An 11,031-nucleotide genomic window follows, 5' to 3' on the forward strand; every position below is an offset into this window, starting at 1 on the left:
GCTGACCGCGGGGACGGGGACGTAGGACTCAGACCCGCCTCCCACACCACCAGGGATGGGGCTCACGCACGAGCCCGGGGCTCCAGCCCGCCCCGCACGGGAGCTGGCGGGAAGGTCCGAGCTCGCTCGGGAGCCCGGGGCCTGGTCCACGTCCGGGCGGTGATGAAGCCCCCTCGGGTCCTCGGGCACTCTGCACCCCCAGGCCGCACCCAGCACCCCTGCACCCCCGCTGGCAGCCGAACCACCGGGAACAAAACACACCGTGCCCCGGGGAGGGGTCCTGGGGCCTCCCGCAAGAAGCCAGGTATGTGGGTCCGCACGGGCTGGCGGATACGTCACACCCCCGCCACTGACGGCTCGGTGGGACAAAACAAAGGGTTTCTCAACTGTAAAATCCATCAAGGAGATTGGGCACTGCCCAAAGCCAGTGGGTCTGGACCGGGAGGTCCCAGAGTGAGCGATACCACCCGCGAGGGGGCGCTAGAAAGGGGGTGCAGGGGTGCTGGCGAGTGGCTTCTTATCAGCCCAGAAAGGGGGCAGCGGGCAGGGCCAGCCCGGGAACTGTGCTCATGAGACCCCGAGTAGCTAATCCGAAGAGACTCGAGGCGCCCATAGGAGCGTCAGGGTGATCTCTGCTGAGAGACTTAAGCTCTACATGGCCGAGCCGCTCCTGTCTGCCTACTCCAAGCCCTCACCTTTCTAGAAATTTCCAGGGTCCCCGCTCCACCACCACCCCCCCACACACAGTGCTGGTATATTCTCTGACAGCCACAAGCTCTTCTCCGCAGCATCAGTCCAGCTTTCATTTCACACACACAAACCAAAGGGCAACAAAACGGCCGAGTCCTAGCTGTGCTACCTTCTTTTTGTCCATTTTCCTTAAGCCTTAGGGGGACATTAAAAGTTTCACAATTTGGGGCCTGAGTAAAAGCACAGCAGGTAGGGCGTTTGCCTTGTATGCAACCGACCTGGGTTCGATCCCAAGGGTCCCCTGAGCACCATCAGGAGGAATTCCTGAGTGCAGAGCCAGGAGTGACCCCTGAGCATCGCCGGGCGTGGCCCAAAAGCAAAAAAAAAAAAAAAAAAAAGATGAAAAGTTCCAGTTTTTCTCCCTTATCTCTAGCACAGAGCAGATCGGAAGAAAACGCGTGAGAACGTTACTCGGGATTCGTTTCTGGCTCTGAACAGACCAGACGGGCCTGCTCTGCCCCGCTGCGAGTCTCCGTTTAAGCGGCTTCAGCTGGGCACGAAACACCAGCTACAGACCCGCTCCCAGTCACAAGCCAGGCAGGCCCCTGAGGAGCAGTCACCGCACGTGCCCCGGCCAGCACCTCTGGGGAGCAGCGGGCCGGGGCGCAGCCAGGGACCCCGGCAACGGGGGCTTCTGAGGGGGAGGGACCGGCCTCAGGGCCCTGGCTTTGCGCTGACAGCCCCAGCACGGGCGAAACCAACCTCCCAGCCAACTCCGTGGGCGGGAGTGGGTGTGCAGGGCGGGACAGCGGCTCAGCACGCGGAGCCACCAGCTCTGCGGCGGGGACCGTGCCAGGGCGGGCAGGAGGGGCCGTGAGCGGCTTCCTGCCTCCGCCCAGACACCGTAGCCGAGTGCGAGCGCCAAGACTCGGCCTCCCGCTTGGGCCAGGGCGCTGGAGCGGCCTCACGGGTGAGACTCAGCCCTCAGGTCTGCTCGCCCGATGGAGCCGCCCGTGAGCCGTGAGCAGCTCCGCATGCAGCCACGGTCCACTGTGCGGGGGGCGCGTGTCTGATTCGGGCTCCACGGGAGCACTGAGGAGCTGAGCCCTCCCCCACGGGGAGAGGGTCCCCCGTCCCGGCCCTTTCGGGGACGCTGAGCTCCACACACCCCAACAGGAACAAGTGGAGCGGGCAGGGCCCCGCGGTGGCCAGAACCGGGACTGCAGCCACGGGGCTGTGACCCTACCCCTCGCACCCTGCCCTGGAGGTGCCGGGGCCCGGCCTCACCACGTAGAGCTGCCTCCAGATGATGGACCACTCTCGGAGGGTGCTGGTGACCTCCTGGATGAGTGGGAGGTCCCCGGGGATGACGGTCTCATGTTGCCTGCAGGGAAAGGGGGGAGGCCCAGTGAGCACTGGGCACTGGGCACCCTGCCATAAACACCCATATTCCCAGCGCGACACGGTTAAGCCCTAGAGAGGAAAGACACAAGTGATGAGGGAGGAGGGAGAGCAGTTAGTGCAGAGGGAGGAGGGAGGAGGGTGAGTGCTGAGGGAGGAGGGAGAGCAGTCGGTGGGAAGGGAGGAGGGAGGAGCAGGTGGTGCAGAGGGAGGAGGGAGAGCAGTTGGTGCGGAGGGGGGAGGCGGGTGGGAGACTGGCCTGCAGCAGGGGGGACAGTGAGGGCAGGGACGGGGGGTGCGGCTAAGGGGCAGGAGTGCGGACGGAGGACACACCCGGGCCCCGCCCGGCAGGGAGGTGCTCCCAGAGCCGCAGCTCACTCCCCGTGCTCGCATGGGCGGGCCGCAGGGACAGAGCCAGGCAGTGCGTGTGTCGGTGGCCAGCCAGAGGGGCCGAGGCCGACCTTCTGGGCCACGCCGCACCTCTGCCAGAGCCCCGCCACGGGCCGCCCCACTCAGCCCTCCAGGAAGGGTGAGGGTCTGCCTCCGCCCCGCCCCCGCGGAACCGCAGCACAGCAGCGGAGGCCCGGACCCCTGCCGCGGCCGCCCCAGGCTCAGGCCCACCGCGGAGGCCGAGCCCCCCATCCCCCCCGCGGCCGCCCCTTTTCACGTGTGGAGCGCGCAGTGCCCAGAAAGGCAATTTTGCAATCAGCGGCGAGATGTCGTTACGCGGTAATCATATGATTAGTAATCTCGCCATTTACATATTTAGCAGAGTGTGGAGCCGGGCGGGGAGCGAGAGGGGAGCCCGGCCCTGGCCTTCCTGCGTCCACCTGGCCTGGCCTCGCGCCTCCCCATCCCCCACTCCCAGCCGAGCGCCCCGAGCCTCTCCCCGCCCCCCTGCGCAGCCCCCCCTCCCCAGCACCCTCCTCCCGCCCGCGCGGCGGCCGACTCACCCTTTGCCTTCCACGATGGCATCCTTGAGGTGGATGTACGAGGCAGGAAATATGCCCTTCGGGAGGAAGCGAAGGCAGAGGGGGCGTCACTCACACCGTGCCGTGGACTCCACAGCTGCCCCCCGGGAGGAAGGAGGGTGCAGGGTCCCTGCGGGCCCCCAGCGCACAGACACGGAGACAAGTGTCCGAGGCTGCAGACTCGGGCCCACGTGGGCACCTGGGCACGGGGACCCAGGAGAGCTGGGCACGGCCACGCCACGGGCAGGTGCGGGCTGAGGCGCCAGCGGGCCCCTCCCCCTCGTGTGTGCCCGCAGGCAGGGGCTTCGCGGGTCCGTGGGTGCGAGGTCAGGCCCGCAGACACCACATGCCTCGCCCGGGTTTGGGTTCAGCTTCCTGAGCAACCAAAACTCACCCCCAACCAAGCCCGGGGTCCCGGAAAGTGGCATCAGGCTGACAGGGGAACTCAGCGGTGGGCCGGGGGCCCGACCAACCGGGAGGGGCCTGCGGTCAGTGGCTCCTCCTGGAGGCCAAGAAAGCCGCCGGGCCCCGCAGGAAACATCACCCAGTAGGGAAGAAAAGGGGCTACGCCCCGAGGTAAAAAGGAGCAGCCTGGGGGGCTCGGGACACCCCGAACCCCAGGAGGTCACAAACCTGCACTGGACACCACCGCTGGCCACAGGGGGAAGGAAAGCGCCTGTCCCTGTGGGCCACCCCGGCCCCGGTGCACGAGAGAACCAGGGATCCGGGGGCGGGAGGGCGCAGACACGGCAGCTCTGTCAGCCCCTCGGGGTGTGGGGACCCCCACGCAGTGGGCGCCCCTGGGACCCTCAAGACCAGGGGCTGATGATGGCTGGTGCTCGGCTGCGAGACCCCCGTGCCGACGAGGCGCCCAGAGGGTCCCCAGCCAACAGTGTGGGCGGGCGGCCAGTACGTCCAGCAGGTGAGCTGTGTCCACGGGCAGGAGTGTGGGGTACCCGCACCACGGGAGAAAGAGGACGCCCCGTCTGGGGGTGCAGGGGAGCCTGGGGGTCGCCAGCCCCACGCTCCTAGTCTGTTTCCTGAGACTCGGCCTCAGGGAGGGCCATCGGCGAGAGGCAGGACTGTCCCTGCAGAAAGTGACCCGCACCCTGCACCCCTGCCCACATCGCCACAGCAGAAGCTGAGCCGGCAGCAGAGTGAGTGGGGGGTGGGGTGAGAGGCCAGGCGGGGTGAGGGTCATCCGCCTGCAGCTCTCACCGTTCCAGGTGGTCAGTGTCCCGTTAGGACAGAAGCAGCGGCCAGCGGGGGGAGGACAGAGCCACGCACACCTCCTGGACCCCCCAGGGGACCTTCTGGGGGGGGGACGGCACCGCCTCCCTGGCACTCTGGCCACAGGCATCTGGGGCAGCGCCGCGTGGCCTGCAGCCCGGGCCCTGGACGAGCCCGAGCTCCCGGCTGCTGACCACAGAGAGGCCGGCCAGGCAGGGCTAATGAGAGGCCACGTTAGGGGCCAGAGGGGACCGACGGCTGCCAAGGACAGCGAGAGCTTTAAACGGAAACCTTGGCACGGAGCGCCCCCACCCTGGGCACACGCCCGGCGCCCGGTGAGCACGGCCGGGCAGGGCGGCCACGTCGCGTCCACCAGCAGGAGGGGCGGGCGACTGGCCGCCTGCTCCGCACCCCAGCGGGGACTCTGGACAGCAGCTGCCCCGCTGTGGCCAGCGGGCTGAGGGGTGGACACCGACCACAGGCAGGAGAGAAAGCGCCAGGGGCCTCGGCCGCACTCAGGGCCACGGAAGGCTCCAGCCCTAAGCAATGACGTCCCCAGGGGCTGCTACCTCAGTTTCCCCCACGGGGTGCACCTGTTTCCGTGCCACACCTGACCCCGACAAGCAGTGAGTGGGCCCGGCCTTTCGGGAAACGGGCAGAAGGCAGTGAGCCCCCCTCGGGCTGTGGGGCTGCCCCTGGCCCCAGCCGCCTGCTCTGGACACGCAGTCACGGGGCCTCGGGAGGGGGTCCCGGGCATGGGAGCACCGTGCTGGGGGAGCACTCACCTTCTTGGACTTCTTCCGTAAGGTGTAGCCTCGGTACCAGCCTGGGGGACACAGAGTGGACACGGTCAGCAGCGGGGCCCCCAGCGTCCCCCCTTCACGGCACACGGGACTCGGGGTCTGAGACGCCCCAGGCAGATGCGTGGGGGTGGGGTGGGGTGGGGTGGGGGGCGCGTCTCCCGCATGGACAGACCCTCGGCGTGTCCCTCCACGCTGGCCACACGGGGCCCTGAGGGTGGCAGTTTGAGGCCATCCCACGTCCCGGCAGCAGGAGGGGCCGCGCTGGCTGGAACGGGGACGGGGGCAAGGACGGGAGGGTCACCAGTCGCTGGACTCTCTCCCGCTGCTCGGCCGCTCCCCGAGCTCCGGCCGGCACACACGTGCGAGGGCCCCTCGTCCAGACGGGGTGTGCAGACACCCCCACAGCCACAGAGGAACGGAGGGGCCCCTGCCCGGCCCCTGGCAACGTGCTCGTGGCAGGCAGGGACCCCCGAGTGAGCAGCAGTGACCAGAGGCCGGGCAAGCAGAGGGGCGGGGGGGAGGGGAGAAGCCCCCGGGGGGAGTGGCCGGGCCAGGGGCGCCCCGGATGGTCCCTGAGCTGAGAGCCAGAAACCCAAACCCAGGAAACAGCGAGAAAACCCACTCGAGCTGCAGGTCCCGCCAGACCAAGGCCTCTCGTCCGGGGGGCAGCTGGCACCCACGGGCAGCTGGCGGGGGGGGGGGGTGCGGGGGGCGCTCACGGAAACGCGGGGCACCGCAGGGCCGTGCGTCCACCTCTGCTGGCCGCTGACCTTACGACCCGCCTCCCCGGCCCCCCGCAGCGCCTTCCACCGCCACGGTGACCCGACAGTGCCCGTCCTTTGCTGGGCTCGCGGCCTCCCGGGGCCCGTGGGAGAGGAGGACTCAAAGGTGAACCCTGCTTTGAACCTTAAGATAATGAGCGATCATCAGCCGCTCCGCTCCCCGGAGCCGTCCCTGCCGGCCCCAGGAAGGATCACGGGGGGGGGGGGGGGGGGGGGGGGGGAGGGGGGGGGGAGAGCAAAGGAACCGCGGCAAACAGAAGGTACTAACTATGCCCCGGGGGAGAGGGGAGAGGAGGAGAAGGACGCCACGCGCTCAGAGAATCCAGGACACAGTCGGAGCGGGAGCCTGCCCAGGAGGGGAGCGACACTTCTGTCTGTCCCGCTCGCTCCCAAAGTCGCGGGCACCACCGGGCTCCGGGGGACCTGCGCTGACCTTCAGGGCGACGCAGGGGCCGCTGCGTGGGCACCGGAGGGCCGGCCCAAACACCCAGTGCAAAGTAAAAGCATCATTTGAGCAAGCCCCGGACACTGCCGCCCAGGTGACCGAGCCGGGCAGAGGAGCCTGGACCCGGGTCAGGGTGTGAGGCGTCACCCGCTCCTGCCCCGGGCCAGCCACCAGGCCCGGAGGGGCGTGCAGGGGCCGCGAGGGGCAGGCATCCACTCCCAGGCTCCCCGCCCAGGCCGGCATGGGGGCATCAGCTTCGAGGTGCGCACGGCCCTGACCAGGCTTCCTGGGAGGGGCCCGGCGGGAGAAAAGGGGCAAAGGGGACAGACCTGCCCGCGGCCGGGGCAGGAGGGAGACACCGGGGGCCGTGCCCCGCCCCCACCCCTGGGCGCCTGGAGGGGACCGAGCTCCTCCCCCACCCGGACACGCGGAAAGGGCTGCAGCTGGCCACGGGCGTGGGGTCAGCGCTGACTCCTGGGGTGGCAGGGGGGCCTGCCTCTGGCCGAGGGACCCTGCCCGCGGCCAGGGGTGCCTGCCAGTGTCCGGGGGCAGCCCGCCGTTTCCCCCTGCCCCCCCCCCCCACCTGCCGGCCAGGCACCCGCTGAAGCCATCCGCCATCCTTTCCCTGTGGAAAGGCCCAGTTCTCTCTGGTCCTTCTGATCCAGGTGCCGCTGGGACCCGGCCCCCGGGGAGGCATGAGCGCCAGCGGGTGGTCACACGGCCCTGGACACCGCACCGGCAAGGCGACGCCACAGCGGGAAACTGGGTCAAGGAGCCACATCAGGAAGGACCACAACCCGCAGAACCGTCCTGTGCTGATGGCCCCACACAGCTGTGACCATGTCTGAGCCACAGGGGCAGGGAGCAAAGCGGGAAGGGCCGTGAGGACTGACCGGGAGGCTCAGGGTGCCGGCACCGTGCCACGGGCCTTACGTCCAGGGAAGGTCCCAACAGAAGCCCAGCGGCCTCGAGGCGAGTGTGGAGTCGGCGCGGACACGCCCGCTGCCCACTGCCCGCTGTCCGCTGCCCCGCCCGGTGCCGTGGACTCACCCTCGTAGGTCTCCAGAATGTGCACGGTGTCCCCGATCTGCAGGGACAGCTCGTCGGCTCCCCGGGCGTCATAGTTGTAAAACGCTGCGGAGAGAACAGGGAGGATTAGCAGAGGGCCGGGCGGGCGGGTGGGGGGCGGGGGGGGGGCGGAGGTCTCCCAAGCAGGGCCGGCGATTCTCAGCTGCTCGGGTTTTGCGGTTCTGGGGCTTCCCTGAGCCCCAAGCAGTGAGCCCTGGGGCGCCGCAGCCCCGGTGCCCAGTGCTCGGGGACCGTGTGGCCCCACACATCCCGCCGGGGCACCTTGTCTGTGCGGAGGCTGGGGGGACACAGCCAGCCACGATCGGGGGCCACTCCTGGCTCTGTGCTCAGGGACTATAACTGCTGGCCACGTCGGGGGGCCGCATGCGGGGCTGGAGGTTTGAACCCGGATCGGCAGGGCGCAGGGCAAGTGCCTCGGCCCACGTGCACGCTCTCTAGCCCAGGGCCTCCCTGAAACGCACTCGGCTCCCCAGCTCCCCACAAAAGCAGCTTTTTCCTGCAAGAGACAAACCCGCAGGGCCCCCAGGCCAGGTGGGAGAAACTCCTAAGCAGCCACAACCCCACCGGGCAGAAGGACTTTTCTTGGCTGTGGTGAAATCCGCCCACAGGGCGTGAAATTCGCCGTTCTGACCCTCCCAGGCGTGGACGCCTGTGACGCCGGCCGTGAGCACGATGCCGCAGCATTAGTTCCACGCCCAGCCAGCAGAGCCCTCTGTGCCCACACAGGAAGCCCCACGCCCGCCTCTCCCTTGCCTCTGACTCCGACAACCCCACGCCCCCGAAGGAGCCCTGCGAGACGGTCCTTCACGACTCCTGTCACTTCACACAGTCTCCGGGGAAGGAGTCGGGGCTCCGAGCTGCAGTGCCAGTCCCGGCAGTGCTCAGAGCCGGGCAGGGCCGGGCACCAACCTCAGGCACGCCCCCCCCCGGCCTCCTGTGTGCAAGGCCAGGGTTCCCATCAGCTTGCCTTTCTCCCTGCTCCAAATGTGCTCCTTGCCAGGGAGGACCAAGAGGCCTGTGCTTCCACACAAAGAGCACGACTCTGAAATACCCAGAATTGGGCCGAATATGCTTTACAGACCAAACAGGCGTGAAAAACACCAGCAGACAGCCCAGCCCAGCCTGGTCACTGGCCGGAGCTGCACTCCAATCACACGGGCAGACACGTGTCCCACTTCGGGAGGGGAGGTCATGCAAACTGACCGTGCTGGGCTGTCTTGAGCCACTGCCAGGACAGGGAGGACAGAGCGACTGAGGCACACCCAATTCCATCAGGCACTAATAACCCTACACTGCTTCTCGCTTTCCTTTGTCATTTGCACGGTTTGTTTAGCAATGTCCTTTTTGTATAGACACAGGAAGACAGTTGATGCTGTGCTTTGTAGCATGGGAGTTAATTGACTCCAAAATAATATTTACTCCTGGGCATCCATATTGACTTGACTTAAGCCTCAGCTGCCCTTAGTTCCTAGCACTCCAAGAGCGGGGTCCCAACGGGGCACTGATGGACCCAGGGCAAGCTGTGAGCTACCCTGGCACCAAAATGGGCCAGGCCGAGTGCCCTAATACTTAACTACAAGTTATGAGCATGATCATGAACAAACTCTGTCATGACCCGAAAGAAGTGACTGAATAAGGACCCTGCTGGGGTTAGGAAAGACCGACCTGGCCCGAGGACTGTGGTCTGGGATATATAGTGAGATGTCCCCAGGGAGAGCCACCCTTTAAGCTTAATGTATCTCTGACTGTGTTTATACAACATGGTATTGCTAGAAATATCATAAGTAAATGTATTACGACTTTAAGTGGATGACTAGCTGAGGAAAGGAGAAAGCAAGACACCCCGATGGGCAGATCTCCTAGTCACCTGAGTGACCTCTCCAGAGGAGTTTCTGCCCTTGAGTTAATCTCCTGAAGGAGGGGCCTGACCTCTGTGGTTGCTATGACCATGTTCAGCCCACCTTTGCCTCCCCACCCTACACGATTCCCACAGAACCGTGCAGTGAGGGGTAAAAGCACAGAATCAGAACAGAGCAGGAGTCGGAGCCAGAGTGACAGAATGAGGCAGCTGTCGGGGAGGGGATGAAGACAGGGCCTTGGGGCCAGACGAGGGAGAACCGAGACTCCGGGACCCTGAGGTCTCCGAGGAGACCAGGACACGGAACTCAGGCCCGGGACCACAGCCCAAACCACGACTTCGACGGCACCGTAAAGGGCCAGAAGGGAGATGCCGGGGAGGAGAAAAACACACCAACTCCGACCAGCCTGGGGCCCGGGGCCCGGCTCCAGCTCTCCCGGCCCCTTGCCCGTCATCCGGCCCGGGAGGCGGCTCTCGGAGTCCCGCGTGTCCCGTGGTGCGGGCCCGCCGTTTTCCTCGTACATTTGAAACTCACACGGGTCCACGCCCTGGACTCCGCCCGGCCAAGCCCTGGGGAGGCTGCGCCCTCCAGACCCCTCAGGACAATGCCAGAGACCCCGCAACTCCACTGGCCACTCGCAACTCAAGCCAGAGCTGGCCCCTGGCCACTTCTCCTTCCCCGTGAATTCCGGCTGCAGAGGCGATGCCCCTCCCCCGCTGGCCCCACGGACCCTTCGTGCCCGAGCCCACCCCAGCCCCCAGCTCCTCCAGCACTTCGCGAGCTGGGCCTCCGCCCTCTGACACCCCATTCCAAGCACAGGCTCACGGCCAGGTCCCACCCCTGTCACCTGTGTGTGGACGAACCCGCCCCCCCCCCCCCGCCAACAATGGTGCCCCCAAAGGGCTCGTCAAGCCCCTCCGCCAACAGCCTGCCCCGTGCCAGGCCCCGGCTGAGCTCCCCATGCTCCGGGCAAACGCGGGTGTTGGGGTGAGGTGGCCCCAAGGCAGCAGCGTGGGGTCCCCCATCCACCTCCCGCACCCCCTAGGGAGGCGGGGCCCACGGCTCGGGCACGCAGCGTCACGCAGCATCACGCTGGCACGTCTATGTCCTGCAGGAAACAGGCCCGTGGCCCCCGGGGGCTAACGGTGGGCCGGGGGCAGCGGGAATGGGGTCAGTCTTCTCTGGGGCCAGGGGCCAACGTGACCATGATGAGCACCTCCCGCTCTCCAGATCCCTGTGGGGAGTCCAGGCCAGCGCCGGCCCCAAGGCCCACCTGCCATGGCGGCCACCCAGCACCCAGCACTTGGCACAGGAGCTGCTGCAGGAGCCTCATTCCCTCATCTGTCCGTCTGTCCCCTACCCGACAGCCCCACTGCCAGCAGGGGAGACGTACGTGTGTGTGTGTGTGTGTGTGTGTGTGTGTGTGTGTGCGCGCGCGCGCACAGCTGACGCATACAGGCACTGAAGTTTATAAGGCTCCACCCCTCCTGTCCAGCCCTCCTCCTGCTCCTCCTCCTCTCCTCCCCCTCCCCCCCTTCCTCTCCTCCCTCCAGTCCTCTTCTCCTTCCTCCTCCCCCTCCTCTCTTCCTTCCCCTCTCCCTCTTCCTTTTCCCTCCCCTCCTGCCCCCCTCTCCCTTCCCCTTCTCCCCCACTCCAAATTCCCCTGGGGCAGCCCCTCTCCTTCTCCTCTACCTCTCTCCCGCCCCTCCTCACCCCAGCCATCCCTCCCCCACACTCCTGCAGTGGTGAGGGTAACGCGGG

At 67.1% G+C, this 11,031-nt stretch overlaps 1 protein-coding gene across 3 annotated transcripts in view; it reads right to left on the bottom strand.

Annotated features, from left to right (window-relative positions):
* The window catches only part of DOCK1 (dedicator of cytokinesis 1), a 270,057-nt gene that overhangs the window by 234,740 nt on the left and 24,286 nt on the right, over positions 1 to 11,031 (bottom strand). For all 3 annotated transcript variants that reach the window (XM_055119527.1, XM_055119526.1, XM_055119525.1), the window contains exons 2-5: positions 7,373 to 7,456; positions 5,078 to 5,118; positions 3,045 to 3,100; positions 1,978 to 2,074 (exon numbers count right to left, since the gene is read on the bottom strand). In XM_055119527.1, coding sequence (XP_054975502.1) covers positions 1,978 to 2,074; positions 3,045 to 3,100; positions 5,078 to 5,118; positions 7,373 to 7,456 — 278 coding nt within the window. The remainder of the gene's footprint in view (positions 1 to 1,977; positions 2,075 to 3,044; positions 3,101 to 5,077; positions 5,119 to 7,372; positions 7,457 to 11,031) is intronic.

The sequence above is a fragment of the Sorex araneus genome, chromosome 11 (genome assembly GCF_027595985.1).
Source record: "Sorex araneus isolate mSorAra2 chromosome 11, mSorAra2.pri, whole genome shotgun sequence".
NCBI lineage: Eukaryota > Metazoa > Chordata > Mammalia > Eulipotyphla > Soricidae > Sorex > Sorex araneus.